At 39.4% G+C, this 20,474-nt stretch overlaps 2 protein-coding genes across 2 annotated transcripts; both read right to left on the bottom strand.

Annotated features, from left to right (window-relative positions):
• Positions 1-8,845: 8,845 nt before the first annotated feature.
• Positions 8,846-9,502, bottom strand: LOC129773013 (uncharacterized). The gene has a single exon (XM_055776562.1). It carries the CDS (start codon positions 9,500-9,502, stop codon positions 8,846-8,848), a length of 657 nt encoding a protein of 218 aa, XP_055632537.1.
• Positions 9,503-10,143: 641 nt separating this feature from the next.
• LOC129773012 (uncharacterized) lies at positions 10,144-11,907 on the bottom strand. The gene has a single exon (XM_055776561.1). The coding sequence runs from the start codon at positions 11,905-11,907 to the stop codon at positions 10,144-10,146; it is 1,764 nt and encodes a 587-aa protein (XP_055632536.1).
• Positions 11,908-20,474: the final 8,567 nt, after the last annotated feature.

Genomic DNA, 20,474 nt, shown 5'->3' with positions numbered 1-20,474 from the left:
GTCGAGTTTTTAATTCTTCTCGATATTTTGTCCACTACATTTATCCACACCACGTTAAAAAAGTGTTCGTAGGATCTGAAATAGAAAAAAAACTTTAAATTCATACCTTGATATTTTTCACGAAGCGTTTTTGAAATTCACTTAAAATTTTAGACTTTACACTCTGTTCCTTTATTATATTTTTTTTGTCGAGTGTGAATCATTTCGTTTGTTCCACCTGGTCAGACGGTTAATGGGGAATATTGTCTCAGAGTTTTGAAGCATTTGATAACGTCGGTCATAATGGTCGTAAATATCCGGAAATACCTTTAGTTGTATTTTCGATGGTCATTATTGTGTAATCAAATGAGTACGAAAGCCTAGCATGTTTTGATGAAGGACTAGGTCTTTCGTTTAGGGTACCAAATCAGGAAACATGAAACGTTTTTGTGATATCGTTTGCATACCAATCGAACAGGAAATTCTCTAAGATTTGTTTATTATGTCATGCATTACGACTTCACAGTCTCTACAAGTTTAAATGAACTAAAATTGAATATTTATTTTACCAAAGTTTTGTTCTGTAATTGTTCTGTAAAACACACACCAAAGCGACAATTCAAAATTTTCATATTACCAATAGCATCGTATACCATCATATCCAAACGAAAAACAAAAAAATCCAAGCAGTATAATGAATTCTGTTCCGCGATCGTGCAAATTGATCGCGCCAAATCGTTTGCTTAACCTTTCTATACTCGCACATAGGTCTGATAGACCGAGCATCAATGAGGTGGCTGAATTAAATTACTATTAACCCTTTGCGGTCGTATTAAATTTGGGCATGTGTATCGTACTGGTCGGAATTATTGTTCCTTGAAAAAGCAGTAATATATGCAAGACTATGAAAAATAAACATTTTTTGACGTGGGATTACGTCTTTCGGGAACATATTGGGGTACAAATTGAAAATCGAAAATCGAGCACATCGAGAAAATTGTCCAATTTCAAACGCGTGTTGCTCAGTCATTTCATGATGGATTGATGAATTTTTTTTTTCGTGTATTGTGAAAAATTTAGCACAAGTGTAAGTGTAAAATTGTATATGGTAGCAGTTGTGTTAAAAATGACTTGATGTATGAAACAATTTATTTCGATTTTCATAAATAAAAACCAAGGTGTGTTCCCGCTCGAGAACGGGTCGTTTGGTTTGAGCTGTCTAATTTGTTGTGCTAATTTTCACCCACGGATAGTTGAAACGGTGAGAAAAATTGGAAAAGTGAAGAAATATTAGAAAAAGGGATTTCCCATATGCTCTACATGTATTATTAGGTGCTGTTAGTCCAATTAAAATTCGCATTGGGTTGAATAAATACTCAGAAAGTAAATTTTTTTAAAAAAATACCTTTTTCATTTCAAATATGTTTTCTCTATATTTAAGTAACACGTTTTTACTGATTAGAAGAATTGATAATTGTTTTCGGTATTGGTTATTATTTTATATTACATTGGTGAGTTTTTTTTTTCTTTATTTCATCCATACATAACAAAGGAGGCATCTCGTCTAGGATCACAGAGGGTGGTTTTCATCATATCTCGTTCCACTTCTGTATCATTTATCTGATACGCACCATCCACCGACTGTTTACCATAATTATGTCATCACTCGGTAAACATTGGTGGAGGGAACAAACAGTACCCAACAACCAAACAAAACGGCCCTTTTCAGGGTCACCAAATCATTATCAAAGAGTTTAACGATGTAATTCTTCAAACATATCCAAAATCTACAGATAGCCCAATGGAATCCTACGCCAACTATATGGTTGTGTCTCGGACACAACCCTCCTTTTACTTTTTTTTTTATTTATTTTATGAACTATATGTATGTATTAACTCAACAATGTATTTCAATGTGATGTTTTTATATAAAAAATATATTATTTAATTCGTCTTCTTGCGAAATCTTTCGAAATAGTCTCCAAGAGTAAATCATATGAAGTATAGTCAATACATAATTTTATTTTTATTATCCGTTGTATATCTTTATCTACTTTTGCCATCAATGCAATAAATGTATAATTAATGCCATTTTAACAAAGATTTTGTTTACTGATTATTCAGATGACATAAGACACTAATGCAAACAATCATTCTACTCTTTAAAAACAACTACTTCAACATAATTAAAACCAGCGGTTACTGAAATATTGATTTCAGCGTCTTTGAAGTTTTGATCAGAACTTTTCACTTTAGATGAACAAATATTTTGTCGCTTGAGACATTTAGTTCAGATATTTATGAACAATCTTTTCCATCACACCAAATATTTACAATGGCTAAGTTCTGCTGTTATGATTTTTGTCCCACATTCCTATGCATTCAACGCACTGTGTGTTGTTTTGTGTGGGTGACTACTTTGTTTGATACTGAGTACCGTTATCTATTACTCATAGGAGCATCGTATTAATTCGTGAACAGGTTAATTAGACCACAAGCTCCGTTTAGGAAAAGCATAAATTGATACTTGGTTGGGTAAAATATAAGATTAGCATGGTTTCTTGCTATGGTGGCTGAGAGCAGACAAACGATCATAAACAGATAAAACTGAATGAAGTAAAGGTAAAAATATTTTCTGGAGTTTTTTCACTCAATTATATCTTTTTCTTTGAATAAATACCAATAACGCCTAAAAATACAGAATAACAATATCACAGAGACGCGCACAGTCCAGAGTACACAAATTACGATTTTTCGCGCGAATATAGGAGTGTCAAGAATGCATAATCAGAACTTTTTGCACTGACACGCAGAAGAAAAGAAACAACCCTTTGCACCGCGCCCATATCAAAGATGCCAGACTTATGTTCGTGTTGAAACGTAGACTTTTTTAGAATTTACAAATTTTCACGAATTTTTCATTGTTTGCAATAACTCGACTATAAAGTAATATCTCACGTCTGTCGGTAAAAATCTTGTAAATTGAAATATTTTTCTGTCTTTGAAAAAATCACTCAAATATGGCTTTTTATTCAATGTTTTATGTTATATGTTTAGCCTCTGCATTATAAAGGCGAATATCGGCAGGCATCGCTTGACATCTTATCACGGATAAAGATTCATTGAAAAGGAAATATGTACGTATCTTTAACTGAAAGTTGTTTGAAAAAATAGAAAGAAATAACTACAGAAATGCCTCTAAACAAACATGATAAAACCACTTGTAATTTCTCTAAATGTACTTTTGTGAAATTTTCTTCAATTTTAACACCGATTGCTCTAGGATTCATCGTTCTTATCTCATCTCATTCATATAAACTTACTAGTTGTGTTACGGAGAATAATACTCAATCCACAATCTGGTTCGGATTGACTGTACAAAATCTTCATCATCATTTGGGAATGGCAGGACAGGCTGCACATCTCAACAACCCTGCACTTTTATTCGAGCTAGTAGAAAAGCTCTCTGCTAATCTGAAATTGGATTGGGCTCTCTATAAGCAACGTCATCCTGGGACAAATATTACCACCTTTGCCCGTTATATGTCTACAAGTTAACAATAATATTAAAAATTTTATGATTAGCTTTTAGCTATATTGGTCAAAAAGCGGAAAAAACTTCTGAAATTCTTTTTCCGTCTACAAGCTGGGATACGTTGATCATTGTTATCATCATTGTTACTGGAACTCAGATAAAAGCATCCCATTTGCAATTTGTGGAAGCATCTGAGAAATTTTCAGTTTTCAATTTTCAGAGTTATTTCGCTTCGAACCATTCCGTGCAAAGGGTAGCCCCTCAGTAGCTTGTTCCCCGGAACTTTCATTGCCTAATCTCTCTAAGCCGATGTTTCTTTACTGGCGAAGAAAAACACCCAGATCACAATCAAACACGGAAACGTGAATGCAAATGAGAAATGTTTTCATTAACTTATTCCGCCCCGGTAGTTTTGTGCTCCAATGCAAATTTGTCCCCGTTACAGTCCTCGATTTGCGAACGAAACGTGTGACGAACAAGCGAGACCCTATCTGGTGTGCGAAATATAATTAATGCAAACAAATGGTAATGATCGAGCAAGGAATGTCTGCTATTCGGGGATCTGCCTCCGGAAACTGACTCCAATTCCTGGTGATGATATATAGTTTGCTAGACCAGGGGCGAGTGAACCACTTCTCTTATAGTTTTATTCACAAGATATAAAACTTTTATACCTTTTTGGATGTTTCAAAGCCCTTTTACCGAAATTGTACGAAGCTTCGCTTAATGACCAAGGAGAACGTGAAAGTCTTCAGTGATGTAATAGATTTTCTTTATTAAGAAAAAGTTCTCGCGTAACTTTTGAAAACGACCTATCTACATTGATCGATCCCCTACACATCCATTCATGCCAAACCGATATAGTAGTTCTCAGATGTTCGTGAAAAGAGGTAGTTTTGTTCTTTATCGCAAAACATTAGACCCGTATTTTTTTATTTCTTCAGTAGAGTGACCATTTCCATTTTAGGGTTGTCCGAAAAATCAACTTTTTCTTCTTTTTTTCCAAAAATTACTTTTTTCAAAAATTCATAACTTTTGAGCTACTAGACCGATTAAAATGATCAACATATCTTTTTTGAAAAAAATACTATACCTGCAGAAAATTGAACTCTACTCTCGTTATCATTGATTGTTTTCGTTTTTTGTTGTTTTCATAGTCTCGGGACCAAAGGCGCTATATTTGTTTATATTTTTTCTGAAAAGCTGGGGAGTTTTCACATAACATATGTCGAAACCAGAGAAGCATTTTTATTCGTTTTTGAGTTATGATTTTTCGAAGTTAACCGATGTTCCAAAAATCTTTTTTTTTTTTAAAAATGACTTTGTTCAAAAATTTATTACTTTTGAACTACCGGACCGATTCAGATGATCGATATATCAAATTAAAGCCAATTAGCTAGTCTTTCTTGAAAAAAATTGCCATTTGCCAATTAATTGAATTCTAGTCGCATACATCCAGTCTAGTCGCTTACTGAGAACATGTTAACTTTAAAAAATCATAACTTTAAAACGAAATATAACACATCTCTGATTTTTGGATATGTTATGTAAAAAACCTCAGATTTTAAGACAAAATATAAAAAAAATATAGCATCCTTGGTTCCGAAACCAATTGAACTATAAAAAACTAATACAATCAATAATTACAAAATCAAAATCCATTTTTTTTCACAAGTCTAATATTTTTTGAAAAAAATTGCTTTAATTTTATGTGTCGATCATCTGAATCGGTCTAATAGATCAAAAGTTATGAATTTTTGTGTTGGATAAAAGAGGAAAAAGGTGCTCCCGTGGCCGAGTGGTTAGCGTCATAACTAACATGCCGGGTGTTCGGGTTCGATTCCCGTTCTGGTCGGGGGAATTTTTCGTCAAAGAAATTTCCTCCGACTTGCACTGTGATCACGCGTATTCTAGAGCTTGCCACTCAGAATGCATTCAAGGCGTGTTATTTGGCATAGAAATCTCAACTAAGTACTAATAAAAATGACGCAAGTAATACTACGTTGAGACGGCGAAGTTCCTCTAGGAACGTTAGTGCCATTGAAGAAGAAGAAGAAGAAGAAAAGAGGAAAAAAATGATTTTTCGCCTCGCCTCTCTGGTTTCGACATATGTTCTGTTAAAAATCCTCAGCACTCCAGAAAAAATATGAAAAAATATAGCGCCTTTGGTCCCGTGACTATGAAAGCAATAAAAAACGAATACAATCTGTAATAACGGGAGCAGGATTCTGCAGGTATAGTATTTAAAAAAACAGACCAGATGATTGGCTTCAATTTGACATGTCGATTATCTAAATCGGGCTAGTAGTTCGAAAGTTATGAATTTTTGAAAAAAGTTATTTTTGGAAAAAAAGGAAAAAGTTGATTTTTTGGACAATCCTAAAATGGAAATGATCACCCTACTGAAAAAAATAAAAAATACGGGTCTAATGTTTTGCGATAAAGAACAAAAGTACCACTTTTCACGAACATTTGAGAACCACTAATCGGTTTGGCATGGAATGGCTGTACATTGACTTTCTCTTTCGATAACCACAGCTTTGACGCCAGTTCTTCCACAAAGTTTGATCAACGAAGTTTCCTTCTACACTCTTGATCTTCGAACACATCAGGAAATGCTTTTATCCCCGAGTCATTAACGAAAAAGAATGTCGATGAAAAGAATCTATCAATGTAGATAGGTCCTTTCCGAAAATTATGCGAGAATTCATTGTTTTTTATGCGTAAACACTGATCAATTTGGTCCTGTCGTCTCAGTTTCCAGTCACTCAGTGATAAGGAGAATGGATTTTCTTTTGTTTTCTTGGAAGCCTAAAAAAATACTGAAACATCAAATTATCATAATTTCCAGTGATATTAACAGAGTAAGGCGAATTGAATGAAAAAAAATATAATCGCATCTCAATTCAGTGGTGGAAAAACGCATTTTTTTTCAATTTTTAATTAGTTAATTCAATGTTTTCGAACTAAAAATGTTACTGTCTGCCTGAGATAGCGAAAATAATAAATTACACTGCGAAATATAATGGGAAAACATGATGTGAATAATTATAAAAACACTTTTTTATAATAAACTAGATGACCCGGCAAACTCCGACCCGCCCAAAATTTATTTTTCGTTATTACATTCACGTTTTCTTACTAAACGCGCGTTCATGGGTCCAGTCGCAGAACGGTTCATTGATTGATCTTCTAATCTACCCTTTAAAATTAGTTTTTACTATAAAATTTCAGTACTTCTACCAAAACTCGACATTACAATATCAGATTATTTTCAGACACAATTCTTGTGCAAGATTCATAATCCACTTGCAGATAGCATGTTTTTCCGTTACATAGAATAAATGTTTGATACAGAATGAAGAATGAAGAAATGATATGATAGAATGAAGACAGCTCTAAATCAGACAATTCCTTTTTCGAGTTTTGCTCTTATCAACACATTAGGCTATCCATTTTTATTTATATAGTACTCAAAAACTCTCACATCCCAAATTTGGCTCCATTTGCTTGATTAGTTCTTGAGTTATGCAGAAATTGGTGTTTCATTTCTATGGCAGCCCCCCTTATAAGAGTGGGAGGAGTATTGAACCACATTATAAATATTAAATTTGGCTCCAGTTGCTTGATTAGTTTTCGAGTTATGCAGAAAATTGTATTTTATTTGTATGGCAGCTCCCCCTTAGAGGGGGTGGCGAAGTGTCTAGCCACCGTAAAAACATTTATTGCACCCTAAAACCTCCACATGCCAAATTTGGTTTCATTTGCTTGATTAATTCTTGAATTATGCAGAAATTCGTATCTCATTCGTATGGCAGACCCCCTTCCCCTTCTTGGAGAGGGGGGTGGAGCGTCTAACCACCGTAGAAACATTTATTATACCCTAAAACCTTTACATGCCTAATTTGGTTTCATTTGCTTGATCAAATCTCGAGTAATGTAGAAATTTATGTTTCATTTGTATGGCAGGCCCCCCTTAGAGAGGGGAAGGGGTCTCGAACTATCATAAGAACCCCAAAAACCCCCTGTTCGAGACGAGATTACGGTGAGCCTAATCGCGACAACGTTTGCGTAAAAGCGCCTAAAATTCGCGGCTAAATTCGACACCGAGAATGACACGTATTCCGACAGTATTCTTCCAAAGATGACGAGAAGCAAAAAAGAAGGTGTTATAGGTTCAACTGGTTTGTTCAAAGTGAACGTATATTTCCTTTTTCTTTTGTGGCTGGTGGTCAAGTGCGGCAAAGAACTATAGATTTCGAAAGTGCTGGACAAAGGCTATTGATTGGATATCGATTATCGTATTGTATATTCACCTTGAAAAGTATTTTCAATATTTACAATCTACAGGGTGGGCCATTTAAAGTGGAAGCATCTGGCAACCCCATAACTTTTGACAGAGATGTCAGATTAACAAATGTCATACCGCGTTGGAAGCGTCATTTCAGTACAATTTTAACCATGGAACAATACACACCTAAACAACGCGCTGAAATTGTTCAGCTGTACATTCAAAATAACTTCTCAATTGTGGCTTTTGGCAAAAAATCATAATGTCTGATGAGGCGCATTTCAACTTGAATGGAGGAGTGAATAAACAAAATTGTCGGTTTTATGCTACTGAAAACCCTCAATTCATCGAAACGCAACCTCTTTACGACCAAAAAGTTACTGTGTGGTGTGGCATTTATGCCGATAAAGTCATCGGCCCGTACTTCTTTGAAAACGAAAATGGAGCAACGGTAACCGTGAATGGGGAGTGTTATCGGACAATGATAACCGATTTTTTATTGCCATTTGTTCGTGAAAATGAATTGGACAATCACTGGTTCCAACAGGACGGCGCTACATGCCATACAGCGGCTGCCACGACCAAATTATTGCGCGAAATGTTCCCCGGAAGATTAATATCGAAAAACGGCGATTATGACTGGCCACCGAGATCACCTGATTTGACGCCTCCTGACTTTTTTTTTATGGGGATATTTAAAATCCAAGGTATACACTGGTAAACCAAGGACCCGGCTGCGCTGAAAGACAATATCCAATACAAGAAATTGCTGCCATATCGGCCGAAACATTGGGCAAAGTGATGGTAAATGCCGAAAAAAGGGCACATTTTGCGGTCAAGGCCAGAGGCGGTCATTTACGAGATATCATAATCAAAAAGCCAAAGACCAAAATAAATGAATTTCAAAAAAAATAATTTAAAATTCCACTTCTTTACTTTGCTATTGCAAAAACAAATCCTTCCACTTTAAATGGCCCACCCTGTAGTTTGCAAGAATTCATTTTTTATTCAATTTTTTTTTTTTACTAATGAGTTGAGTGCTATTGAGGGATGGCCGTTGGCTGATCTGCTGCAGTCACGGGGTCTATCTCTATTGGTAGAGGACATAGCTTCGTGATGGGCCTCTTGATTAAGTTGACGCTGTTTGGCAACTTCACGGTAGCAACACGTATTAGTCCATCTTGTCCTGGGTGAGTGGCCACCACTCTTCCCATCGACCATCGGCCAATCGGTAGGTTGTCATCGCGTATCAGCACAATCGATCCATTGAGAAGATTAGGATTCATAGTTGTCCATTTATATCGAGTTTGTAGGGTGGACAAATACTCCTCGTGCCAACGTTTCCAAAAATGTTGTGTTATGCGCTGAATCTTCTGCCAGTTGTCGAGACGATTCTCGGGGATTTCCAGATTGGGCTCAGGAACTGTTAACAGTGGGCGGCCTATCAGGAAATGTCCCGGCGTTAGGGCTTGCAGATCATTTGGATCTGATGATAGCGGAGTTATAGGACGTGAATTTAAACAGGCCTCTATTTGGGCTAGAACGGTGGTAAATGATTCGGCTGACAAATGATTGTTGCCGACGATTCTGCGCATATGGTGCTTGAAGGACTTAACACACGCTTCCCACAGACCACCAAATGTGGGAGCGTGTGGCGGGATGAAATGGAATTCAATCTTGAGAGCAGCAGCTTCCATGTACACTGCTTGCTTATGTTATTGTGATAGAAATAATCGACGAAGATCTCGAAGTTCACGCTGAGCTGCAGTGAAGTTTGTTGCGTTGTCGCAATAAATGGTGCTGGGGATTCCCCTGCGGGCGATGAATCGACGTAGTGCTGCTATGAAGGCCGCTGAACTGAGGTCAGACACGAGCTCGAGGTGTGCCGCCTTGACAACTAGGCATACAAATACTGCTACGAAAGCCTTCACTGGGGCTCCTTTGCGCGTGTTTGGTTTTAGATAAATCGGACCTGCATAGTCGATTCCCACAAATTTGAATGGATGTGCTTGTGATATTCTTGCAGGGGGCAGTTGACCCATTAGCTGTTCAATACTCCTAGGTTTTGCTTTAGCACAAATAACACAGTTCTGAACGACCTTCCGGGCAAGGTTACGACCTCCTAGAGTCCAAAACTCATGTCGCACTATTGATAAAAGCAGCTGAGGTCCCCCGTGCAAGCTTCGTTCATGGGCAGAGGTAGCAATTAGAAGCGATAGTGGGTGTTTGTCAGGTAACACTAGAGGATATTTTGTATTATACGGTATGTCAGCATGTTGTAGACGCCCTCCAACACGTATAAGGCCGTCTTGAATCTTCGGATTGAGAAACGAAGGCGTTAGGAACGAGATACTGGGTTTCCTTTAGCTAAAGCTTCCAATTCGCGATGAAAATATTCTTGCTGAGCGACACGAACTAGTGATAATGTTGCTCCATGGATTTCGTCGTTAGTAATCGAACCTATACGTGGAGAGTCCTTCGACGAGCAATTGTGCACGAAACGCCGGCAGAGAGAAGTGATGCGTAGTAATTTAGATAAAGAGGAGTAGCGTTCAATAAGATTACAGTTTGAAACGGTGAGATGTAGAGCAATTTTACGTGCTTCTAGAATTTTATCTGTTTGTGGATACGACAGTATTATGTTTTCCGGCCAACGTTGATTGGTATTCGATAACCAGATAGGTCCATTCCACCAAAGGGAATTTTCCACGATGCCATATGCTTGTACTCCTCTAGAAATTAAATCGGCAGGGTTTTCTGCGCTAGGAACGTGTCTCCATATTGCGCACGAGGTGAGTCGCTGGATTTCCGCGACCCTGTTTGCCACGAACGTCTGCCAAGTCGAAGGTGTGGCGACTAGCCAGTGCAGGACAATGGTTGAATCTGTCCATAAAATAATGTTGTTATGCTGACCGATGCTTTCCAGCACCATTTGTAAGAGGTGTGAAAGAAGAAGAGCTGCGCAGAGTTCCAGACGAGCTATTGATTTTACTTCAAGAGGAGCGATACGAGATTTGGCCGCAATCAAATGAACCACACAAGAACCGTTTTCAGCGATGGATCGCATGTATATACAAGCTCCATATGCTCTTTTGGAGGCGTCGCTGAAACCATGCAGCTCGATGTTGTCGAAACTATTCAGCGATGAGATGAAACGAGGAATACGGAGATCCTTGAGGAAGGCAATATGCTGCTGATAATCTAGCCTCATTTGCTGGACAGTAGGCGGTAAACAATAGTCCCATGGATAATCTTGCTTCCATAATGTTTGAACAACCATCTTTGCTAGGACGATCACTGGACTCAATAAGCCAAGTGGGTCGAACAGACTTGACATTTGTGACACGATAATTGTTTTGATGTATCTACTAACTGGAGACCAAGTTGGTATTTTATAACTGAGAACATCTGTAGAAGGTTCCCACAACAGACCCAGCGTTTTAACTGTTTGGTCAGCGTCAAGATCGAGAAGGGTTCTTGTTTCCCTTAGTTGCTCAGGGAATATTTCGAGAGCATTTTGCGAGTTAGATGAAAATTTGCGTAGCGTGAATCCTACCGAATGCAGCATAGCGACGATTTGTGTGCATGTACTCTTCAGAGTATCAATGTTGTTGCAGCCGAATAACAAGTCATCCATATAGAAACTCGTTCGAACTACAGGAGCAGCTAGAGGATAGTTTTCAGCTTCATCTTCGGCGAGCTGCTGTAGCACCCGAGTTGCGAGAAACGGAGCACTGTTTGTTCCATATGTTACTGTTTGAAGCTGGAACATTTTCAACGGAGATTCTTTGTCATCCCGCCAATAAATCCTCTGCAGAGGCTGATCTGTGTAGTATACCCAAATTTGGCGGTACATTTTTTCTATGTCCGCGCTTATGACATAGGCGTGCATACGAAAGCGCATGACAAGCGCAATCAGTGTATTCTGGATAGTAGGTCCAGCAAGAAGAACGTCGTTTAGTGAAACACCTGACTGAGATTTGCAGGACGCATCGAATACCGTCCCCAATTTTGTCGTAGAGTTTTCCGGGCGTAATATTGCATGGTGCGGCAAGAAATATTGAGGTGAATCATCGATTTCTTTGGGGGAAATTTCCCTCATATGCCCAAGGTTGACATATTCATGAATAAATTCACGATATAGTTGTTTCATTTCAGAATTTGAATCAAATTTCCGCTCTAGTGCTAGAAAGCGACGCCGAGCATTGAATTTGTTATCAGTCAGTTGTGGTAATAAATCGTTTCTTTTTGGAAGTTTCACAACATATTTTCCTTTAGAGTCCCGCGAGATATTATTTTTGAAATGTGTTTCACATTGCTGCTCTGATGGCGACCAAGCGTTTTCCTTTGAGCAAGATTCAATTTCCCAGAATTTTTTCACTAAATTGTCGAGATTATCGAGACGACTGATATGATATGTGTGATGAGGAACGGAGTCAATATTCTCTTCGCATTTCCCCAACACAATCCATCGAAATAGAGTTTTTTGTAAAGTTGGGTATGCGTTTCCGACTACTATTCTACCGTATCGTAGTATTTCGGAGAAGATTTCATTGCCGAAGATAGCATCAATAGGACCTGGCATGTTAAATGTAGGATCCGCTAGTGTTGCGTGGGTGGGAAGATTCCACTGAGAACAATCGACGACACGAGATGGCATTACACTAGAGATCGACGGCAGAACGAAGAACGACATTTTCTTCCGATACGAAGCACAGGTTCGTGATGAGATGACAGTAACTACAGAATGTTGAACCTTAGTGATACTGGATACTGTCCATAGGAACACAATATCCTTGCTGGTACAATATTGAGTTGCGAGTGTCTCAGGTGGGTTGTTTGTTAGTTCGTCACTGGACGCAGGGTTTGCAAAGTGCGCAGATCGAAACGAGTTGGGATCAGTTAACGATGATCTCATCGGAGGAGAAAGTGATGACGTTCGAGGATCATGAATGGCAAGGTGGTTTGGAGATAGTTCTTGAGATGACGACGCTGATTGTTGATGCTGTTGACTGACGTAAGTCGACGACTGAGACAACGGATGTGATCGCTCGAGAGGTGGCAAATGTAGAAGTGTGTGGTGCTTGCGATTACATTCACGACAATTTGATGACGGACACACCTTGCAACTATGGGATGCCGTTTTTAGACAGTTTAGACACAATCGATTTGACTTTGCAAATTCTAAACGTCCACGTGGAGTTAGTTTGCGAAATTGTCCGCAATTTCCGAGGAAGTGATCTTGACTACAATGCTGACACTTGCGAGAGGCGGAGAGGTTAGACTCAACTACATGATAGGTTATTGGTTTCGATTTATTCTTCGATTCAACAGGGCGGGATGTATCACGTGGCTCAATTTGCGAGGCGAGTGATTGGAGAACCCGAGCATGATTCTGCAAGAAGTTTATCATTTCAACATACGATGGCATTCCGTCGTTGACAACTCCATCTTCACGGACAGTATTTTGCGAGGAAAAGTTCTCCCATTCTCAGAGAGTTCGATTATCCAAACGAAGGCTAAGCTGGTACACAAGAATGGAACTCCAGCGATCTGCTGGTTCACCAATCCGTTTCAACACGGATATATTTCTCTCGAAACTATCAATCAGAACGAGAATTGACTCTGAAGACTCTCGACGCATCGCAGGGGTGTCAAAAATTCCTTTGATGTGACATTTAATTAACAATTTTTTATTGTTGTACCGAAAGATCAATGTCTTCCAGGCCAATGCATATTTTTCGGAAGTAACAGTTATCGAATCGATTACTCGAGACGCATCACCTTTCAGGCAACCCTTCAGATATTGAAACTTTTGAATAGGGTTCAACTGCCCACACGAATGAACAGCTGCGTCGAATGAATCGCGAAACGACGGCCATTCTTCTAACCTTCAACTGAAATCAGGTAATTTCAACTCTGGATACTTAATGTGATTAATTTGAGTCGTGGGTTGATTTATTCGTTGTACACTTGCAGCTTGCGTCGGCAGGTTTGCATTCAAAAACGTTTTGCAATTATAATAAATTTCCTCAATTTCATCGAGAGATTTCTCATATTCTTTCCTAGCATTCGACACTAATTGTAGAAGCTCCAAAATCGTATTGCGATATTTCACGAATAATTCCTCTAATCGAGCCAACCTTACCATAACCTGTCCCGCATCATTTTCCGATTCAAAATTTTCTACAAACTCTCTAATTCTATAAATCGATCGTCTTATCATGGCTGCCCGACTCTGGACAATGGAGGTCCTTTCATCTGACCCTTTTTCAATGGCGGATTTTCCGCCCGACTTGCTATCTATCTCTGATTTTTCCATTGCAATTGCCCTGTTAAGCTAACACAGAACGAACCCACCTGGTTTTTGAGTGCGATGATCTCTCGACAACAACAATCCAACGAGGCCGTCCGCTACTTATCTTTTGCGTGTGCAACACGTGCACCGTATACCGGAAGTAAAATTCACCAATTTTTCTATTACACTTTATTACACCCCTACATACCAGTTTTCATGTCGATCGGTTCAGTAGTTTCCGGGTCCATTAGAATCAGATAGACAGGCAAACCAGACCAATTCAATCAATCAATTTTGAATTGGATCAACAAGACTCCTAGGACTCCTTCGGCGATTTTTACCCATTCCTCCTTTACAGCTTGTTTCTTTTGTGAGACATTCTGAAATTGACATCCTTTACAATAAACGTTCCGGGACAGAATTCCTCAGAGGTTCTCAATCGGCTTGAGATCCGGTGAGATAGCAGGCCAATCCAAAACAACGATATTGTGATCGGATAACCACTGCACCCTATGCTTGGATGCGTGGATTGAAGCATTGTCTTGCTGAAAAATTAAATTTTACCAACAAGCTCTTCTGTAGCTCTTCTGTCCATGTAAAATTTTTAGTTCATCATTTAGTTCATGTGCTCCAAACCATAACTTTTCTCGTTGAAATATCTTCTCTGTTTGTATAATCATTTGCAGCTGAACATGACGCTCTACCATCGTAACACTAACACAAATATAAAATATCTATAATTTTAAATCTTCTAGCTGAACATTTTTAACTTTTTTCAAATTGGTACTACCGTCAGCGGTTTTAATGTCAATTTTAAGCGCAATCTGTCGTTTAAAGGGTGTGTCACATCAAATTGCATCACGGAAAAAACGCTGTAGAAATTCGCCCAGTAGACCGATCCTTTTGAAAATTTTAGACAGTAAAATAAAAACTATTAAACAACTTTTGGCATTTTCTTTTTATTCATACTTCGAGCCCAAGCCCGTATGCTCGCACCTTCCTCTTTACCCCGTCCATAAGGTTCTGTACAACGTCAGGTTGTAGTTTGTTTTGAACAGAAATCCATTTTCTCTTGAAGTCCGCCCCCGATTTTACAACTTTTGGGTTTTTCCGGAGGGCCTGCTTCATAATCGCCCAATATTTCTCTATTGGGCGAAGCTCCGGCGCGTTGGGCGGGTTCATTCCCTTTGGCACGAAGGTGACCCCGTTGGCTTCGTACCACTCCAACACGTCCTTTGATTAGTGGCACGAAGCGAGATCCGGCCAGAAGATGGTCGGGCCCTCGTGCTGCTTCAATAGTGATAGTAAGCGCTTCTGTAGGCACTCCTTAAGGTAAACCTGCCCGTTTACCGTGCCGGTCATCACGAAGGGGGCGCTCCGCTTTCCGCAAGAGCAGATCGCTTGCCACACCATGTACTTTTTGGCAAACTTGGATAGTTTCTGCTTGCGAATCTCCTCCGGAACGCTGAATTTGTCCTCTGCGGAGAAGAACAACAGGCCCGGCAGCTGACGAAAGTCCGCTTTGACGTGGGTTCCGTCGTCCATTACATTTCGGTGTACAGCTTCCGGGCTCGCGTCTTCCCCACCATGTTTTGCCTTTCGTCGCGGTTAGGAGCCTTCTGAACCTTGTATGTACGCAGGCCCTCCCGCTGCTTGGTCCGCTGGACGAATGAACTTGACAAATTCAGCTTATTGGCGACATCCCGGACCGAACTTCTCGGATCACGTCTAAACTGCTTAACTACGCGCTTGTGATCTTTTTCACTGACGGAGCATCCATTTTTGCCGTTCTTCACCTTCCGGTCGATGGTTAGGTTCTCGAAGTATCGTTTTAGTACTCTGCTGACCGTGGATTGGACGATTCCCAGCATCTTACCGATGTCCCGATGTGACAACTCCGGATTCTCGAAATGAGTGCGCAGGATTAATTCACGACGCTCTTTTTCGTTCGACGACATTTTTCCAAATTTACGAAAAATTGACAGTGAAGCATGGCCAACGTGATCTATACACTCTTATCTGATTATAAGCGAAAGCTGAAGCTATAATTCCTAAAAATTAAATTTCTACAGCGTTTATTCCGTGATGCAATTTGATGTGACACACCCTTTAGTCAGTAAGAACAAGCTACCTTTTGTTTTGCTCGGCAATTTTAGATATGAATAATTATAATCGGTTTTCCTTCCGGAATCCAGCCGAACAGTAAATCAAGAGTATAACCTTGGCATTAGGAGGTGTTTGAGAGAGAAAATTCGAAGCAAACGACCAGATTTGTGAAGGATAACACTTGGATCGATCATTGTGAACGAATTTCAAGTCAAAAAATCAAATGAAATCAAAAATGACAAATGACCCCGTGTATTTTTTTTCCTATTTCTGAAGCTCAAGTTTCCGCTTCGTGGGACCCATTTTGACAGCAATGAAGTGATGAAAACGAATTCGCTGCGTGAACTGAAGGAAACTCCCAAATACAGTTTTAAACAGTATTTCTATGACTGGATTTTTTGTTGAAAAAAGGGCATTGCTTCAAATAGCGATAATAGAAATTTAGATGATGAATAAAGCATTTTCCTTAATAACACACAATGTACTATTCATTCTGTAGCCTTTTGTCAATATTTATTTATTCTTGGCGTAGGATTACATCTCTCAGGAATATATTGGACGCAGAAATTGGAAAACTAAAAATCAGTTGCATCACGGCAAATTGTCCAGATGTATGAGATTTTGTTCCAATCGATTCGGACCCCTCCTAACTATCCATTGTGGGATAGAAAACTATGATTTTTTTCAATGTTTAATCTGTTAAAACAAGAGCTTCTTTGTATCCATACATCTTACATTTGAGCAGACTGCAATACGTTTCCCCACACAAGTATTATTGACAAAATTATTAATTCAAATAATCAAATATCATTGTTGGAAGTATCATTCACTTTGCTCGCTTGCGTTTCTACAGAATCATAAGATCCGATTTTACCTGAGCAGACCACCCAGAGCGATCCTTCCAATACTCTGCACCCAGTACCGTCATTATACTTTTCAGCACAAACCCAACATTTGATGATTTATTCCAAAGAAGCGTTATGGTTGAGATTATCGGTTTTTACTTGAAGTGTCAATTACGTGCTCCCCACTGTGCGAATGTATGCCATCGAAAATTTGATGGCTCTTATTCAATAATCTGTTCGTAGTACAAAATATGATTTATCGGATAATGGATTTATCCCCGCCTCTCAGAACAGCATGTGTTGGCCACTCGAAGCGACATTGCTATATTTGGGGAACCATTTTATCCTTCGGAGAAAATCATGGCCATAATACGCACCCATCCAATTCAGCTTCTGCCAGAAATACAACATTGGTTTATCCATTTTTTATCGTAGAATGTTTCGTAGGGAAACGATATTTCTTCCATACTGGATTGAATCTACTAATCACACCTAATGGAAAACGGTGTCGAATTCTAGTATGAGAAAAAATGATGTCTTTTGTCTAAATAATTATTCACCGTGTTTAACGAGGGTTCGCAATTTGCGAACTTTGCTTTGACGCCGTGCAAATATGAGATTTGAAATAAAATGATTTGATGCGAAATCATAACGTATTTGTCACTACGTGAGCTGTTCCACCGAAAATGACGAAATTTTATTTTTGTATATTTTTATTTCTCTCAAGTTTTGCAGACACATTCTTTGTGACCAAAAAGGATAATTTGTATCGTCGGTTTTCTATTTTCACTCTAGTCTTACTTTTGAGAAGCGCCCTAGCAAATATTGCTTGAAAATTAAACAAATATACAGCCATTCCATGTCAAATCGATATAGTGCTGTTCAGATTTCCGCGAAAAGCGGTAGTTTTGTTCCTCATCGCAAAATATTAGATCCGTATTTTTTATTTTTTATTAGGATGCCCATTCCTATTTTAGGGTGATCAAAAAAATAGTTCATTCGCTATCCAACTCTTGACGAGTGAAGTTCAGTGTCGGTATTGTGCGTTGCCACTTTTGCTATTGTACTATCGGTACGAGTGAATCGTGTACGAGTGAAGGTCATGGCTGTCCGCTTTCGACCTGACCTTTTGTTAAGTGGAACGAAGGAACAAAGGAACCAGAGCTCTTGCAGCGAGCCGGATTGCGGCTGTTGAACTGATTCGGCATAACGGGATCGACATCGCGTGACTGTCGCAAACGGGATTCATCACCACGTGGCTCCGTAAGCTATTCTTGCGCTATTGTGTTGTCTCCGTAGCGCGTAGCCTCTGTCTCTCCCTGATTAGGGCAGTAGAGCGCATTATTGGAACAACTTTTATATTAAGGTACACATATTTATTATTAATATTATTATTCAATTCATTTGTTCATTGTTTAATATTATTATCAATTATTATAATTTTTTTTTGCTATTTTTTTTGAGATTATTGTTAAAATCAATAATAAATTAAAAATAAGACAGAAATCTTTGTAAAATGGAGTATAGTGGAGGATCTCCAGAGATGGAGATCTCCGATAATGAATCTCATACAAGATCTGGGAAAAAACATAAACCCTCATAAGGAAGATAATTCTTCTTGGGACGAATCCGCTCATCCTACCAAGCCCCCCTCTAAGAAAATTGCAAGCCTCCCTTCTCAACCCACTGTTACTTTCACTCCCCCTCTCCCATCATCGATTTCGCTTCCCCCTTCTGATGCTTCCGATCCAACCCAATCCTCGTCCTCGTCCTCATCCTCGTCCTCGTCCTCATCCTCATCCTCGTCTTCCCCCTCTGTTGTCTCCGCTCCACGTGTCAGAGTTTATCCAGAAGATGCACCTGGAACTGGCCCGTGGGTTGTTTTCCTCCGGCCAAAACCGAAAGGAAAAAACCTTAACGTGATTCAGATCATGAAAGATCTGGCCAGATACACTTCTGTATCTGAAATTCGCAGGGTTAGACCGAACAAATTGCGAGTTGTCGTGAATGACCGGAAACACGCAAACGAGATTGTTGCTGATCAACATTTCACTCTCGAATATCGAACATTTATACCCTCCCATAACGTAGAAATTGAGGGGGTGATAACTGAAACGGGTCTGACGAGCGAACAAATAAAAGCAGAAGGAAAAGGCAAGTTCAAGAAGCTCCCCTCAATGGAAGTGAAAATCTTGGACTGTCGCCAACTCGGGAAACTTTCCCATGATGGAGACCAAACTAAATTTACGCCGTCCGACTCGTTTCGAGTCACTTTTGCTGGTGCCGCCCTCCCTGACTACGTTATGGTGGACAAATTGAGACTACCTGTGCGACTCTTCGTGCCAAAGCCCATGACTTGCAACAAATGCAAGTCAGTTGGTCACACTTCGGATTATTGTGCCAACAAGGAGCGCTGTGCCACTTGCGGAGAGCAACATGAGGGGAAATCCTGCAGTGCGACTGAGCATAAATGTCCATATTGCGGGGGATCCCCACACGAGCTCTCAGTTTGTGAAACTTACAAGAGTCGCTGGGAGAAACAGAAGCGCTCCTTAAAGGAACGCTCGAAGCGCACATTTGCGGAAATTTTAAAGGGCGCTTCGCCACTGACCCAACAACAAGAACAACCAATCTCAACACACAATACCTTTTCCACGTTGCCAGTTGATGAAATGGAAGCAGACACAGCTAGCGGGGGCACACCGTTTATTTTCAAAGGGAATCCCCGGCGCAAAAATGTGACCACTCCCAAAGTTCAAGAACAAGTCCCCACGGTTATATCCTCTGTTAGCTTGCCTAAAAAATCGAGTGCAGCGGACAAGCAAATCCTGGCTTCCGTGGGAATATTTCATCTTCGAACGACCCAGCACTCGAGGGGACATCAAAAACCCCAACTGTCCCTATTTTCCCGTCCAGTTCAACTTCCCAATCGGGATTTATAAAGTCTGACCTTTTGGATCAAATCTTCAAGTGTTTTAATGTTTCCGACTCCATCAGAACCCTTGTCATCTCAATGCTTCCAGTATTAAAGACAATTTTGCAACAATTGATGCAAACATGGCCCCTCCTTGCAATGATTATCTCTCTTGATGTCTAATTCAAATAGAGAGGTCGGAGATATCACTGTTTTACAGTGGAATTGTCGTAGTCTTATCTCTAAATTGGATACATTCAAATTTTTAATTCATAACTTCAATTGTGATGTTTTTGCTCTGTCCGAAACTTGGCTTTCTTCGCGAGATGATATCTCTTTCCACGATTTTAATATTATACGCTTGGACCGTGATGATAGATACGGAGGGGTGCTTTTGGGGATCAATAAGTGCCACTCATTTTTTAGAATTGACCTTCCACCTATCGGAGGGATCGAAGCTGTTGCTTGTCATGCAAACATCAGAGGCAAAGACCTCTGTATTGTCA

The sequence above is a fragment of the Toxorhynchites rutilus genome, chromosome 3, assembly GCF_029784135.1.
Source record: "Toxorhynchites rutilus septentrionalis strain SRP chromosome 3, ASM2978413v1, whole genome shotgun sequence".
Classification (NCBI taxonomy): Eukaryota; Metazoa; Arthropoda; class Insecta; order Diptera; family Culicidae; genus Toxorhynchites; species Toxorhynchites rutilus.
The sequence above is the reverse complement of the archived record's forward strand: the minus strand, read 5'-3'. Positions and strand labels throughout refer to the sequence as shown.

Bases quoted from the DNA above. Each gene is read 5' to 3' on its own strand.
- LOC129773013 (XM_055776562.1), bottom strand. From the start codon at position 9,502: ATGGAAGCTGCTGCTCTCAAGATTGAATTCCATTTCATCCCGCCACAC.
- LOC129773012 (XM_055776561.1), bottom strand. From the start codon at position 11,907: ATGAGGGAAATTTCCCCCAAAGAAATCGATGATTCACCTCAATATTTC.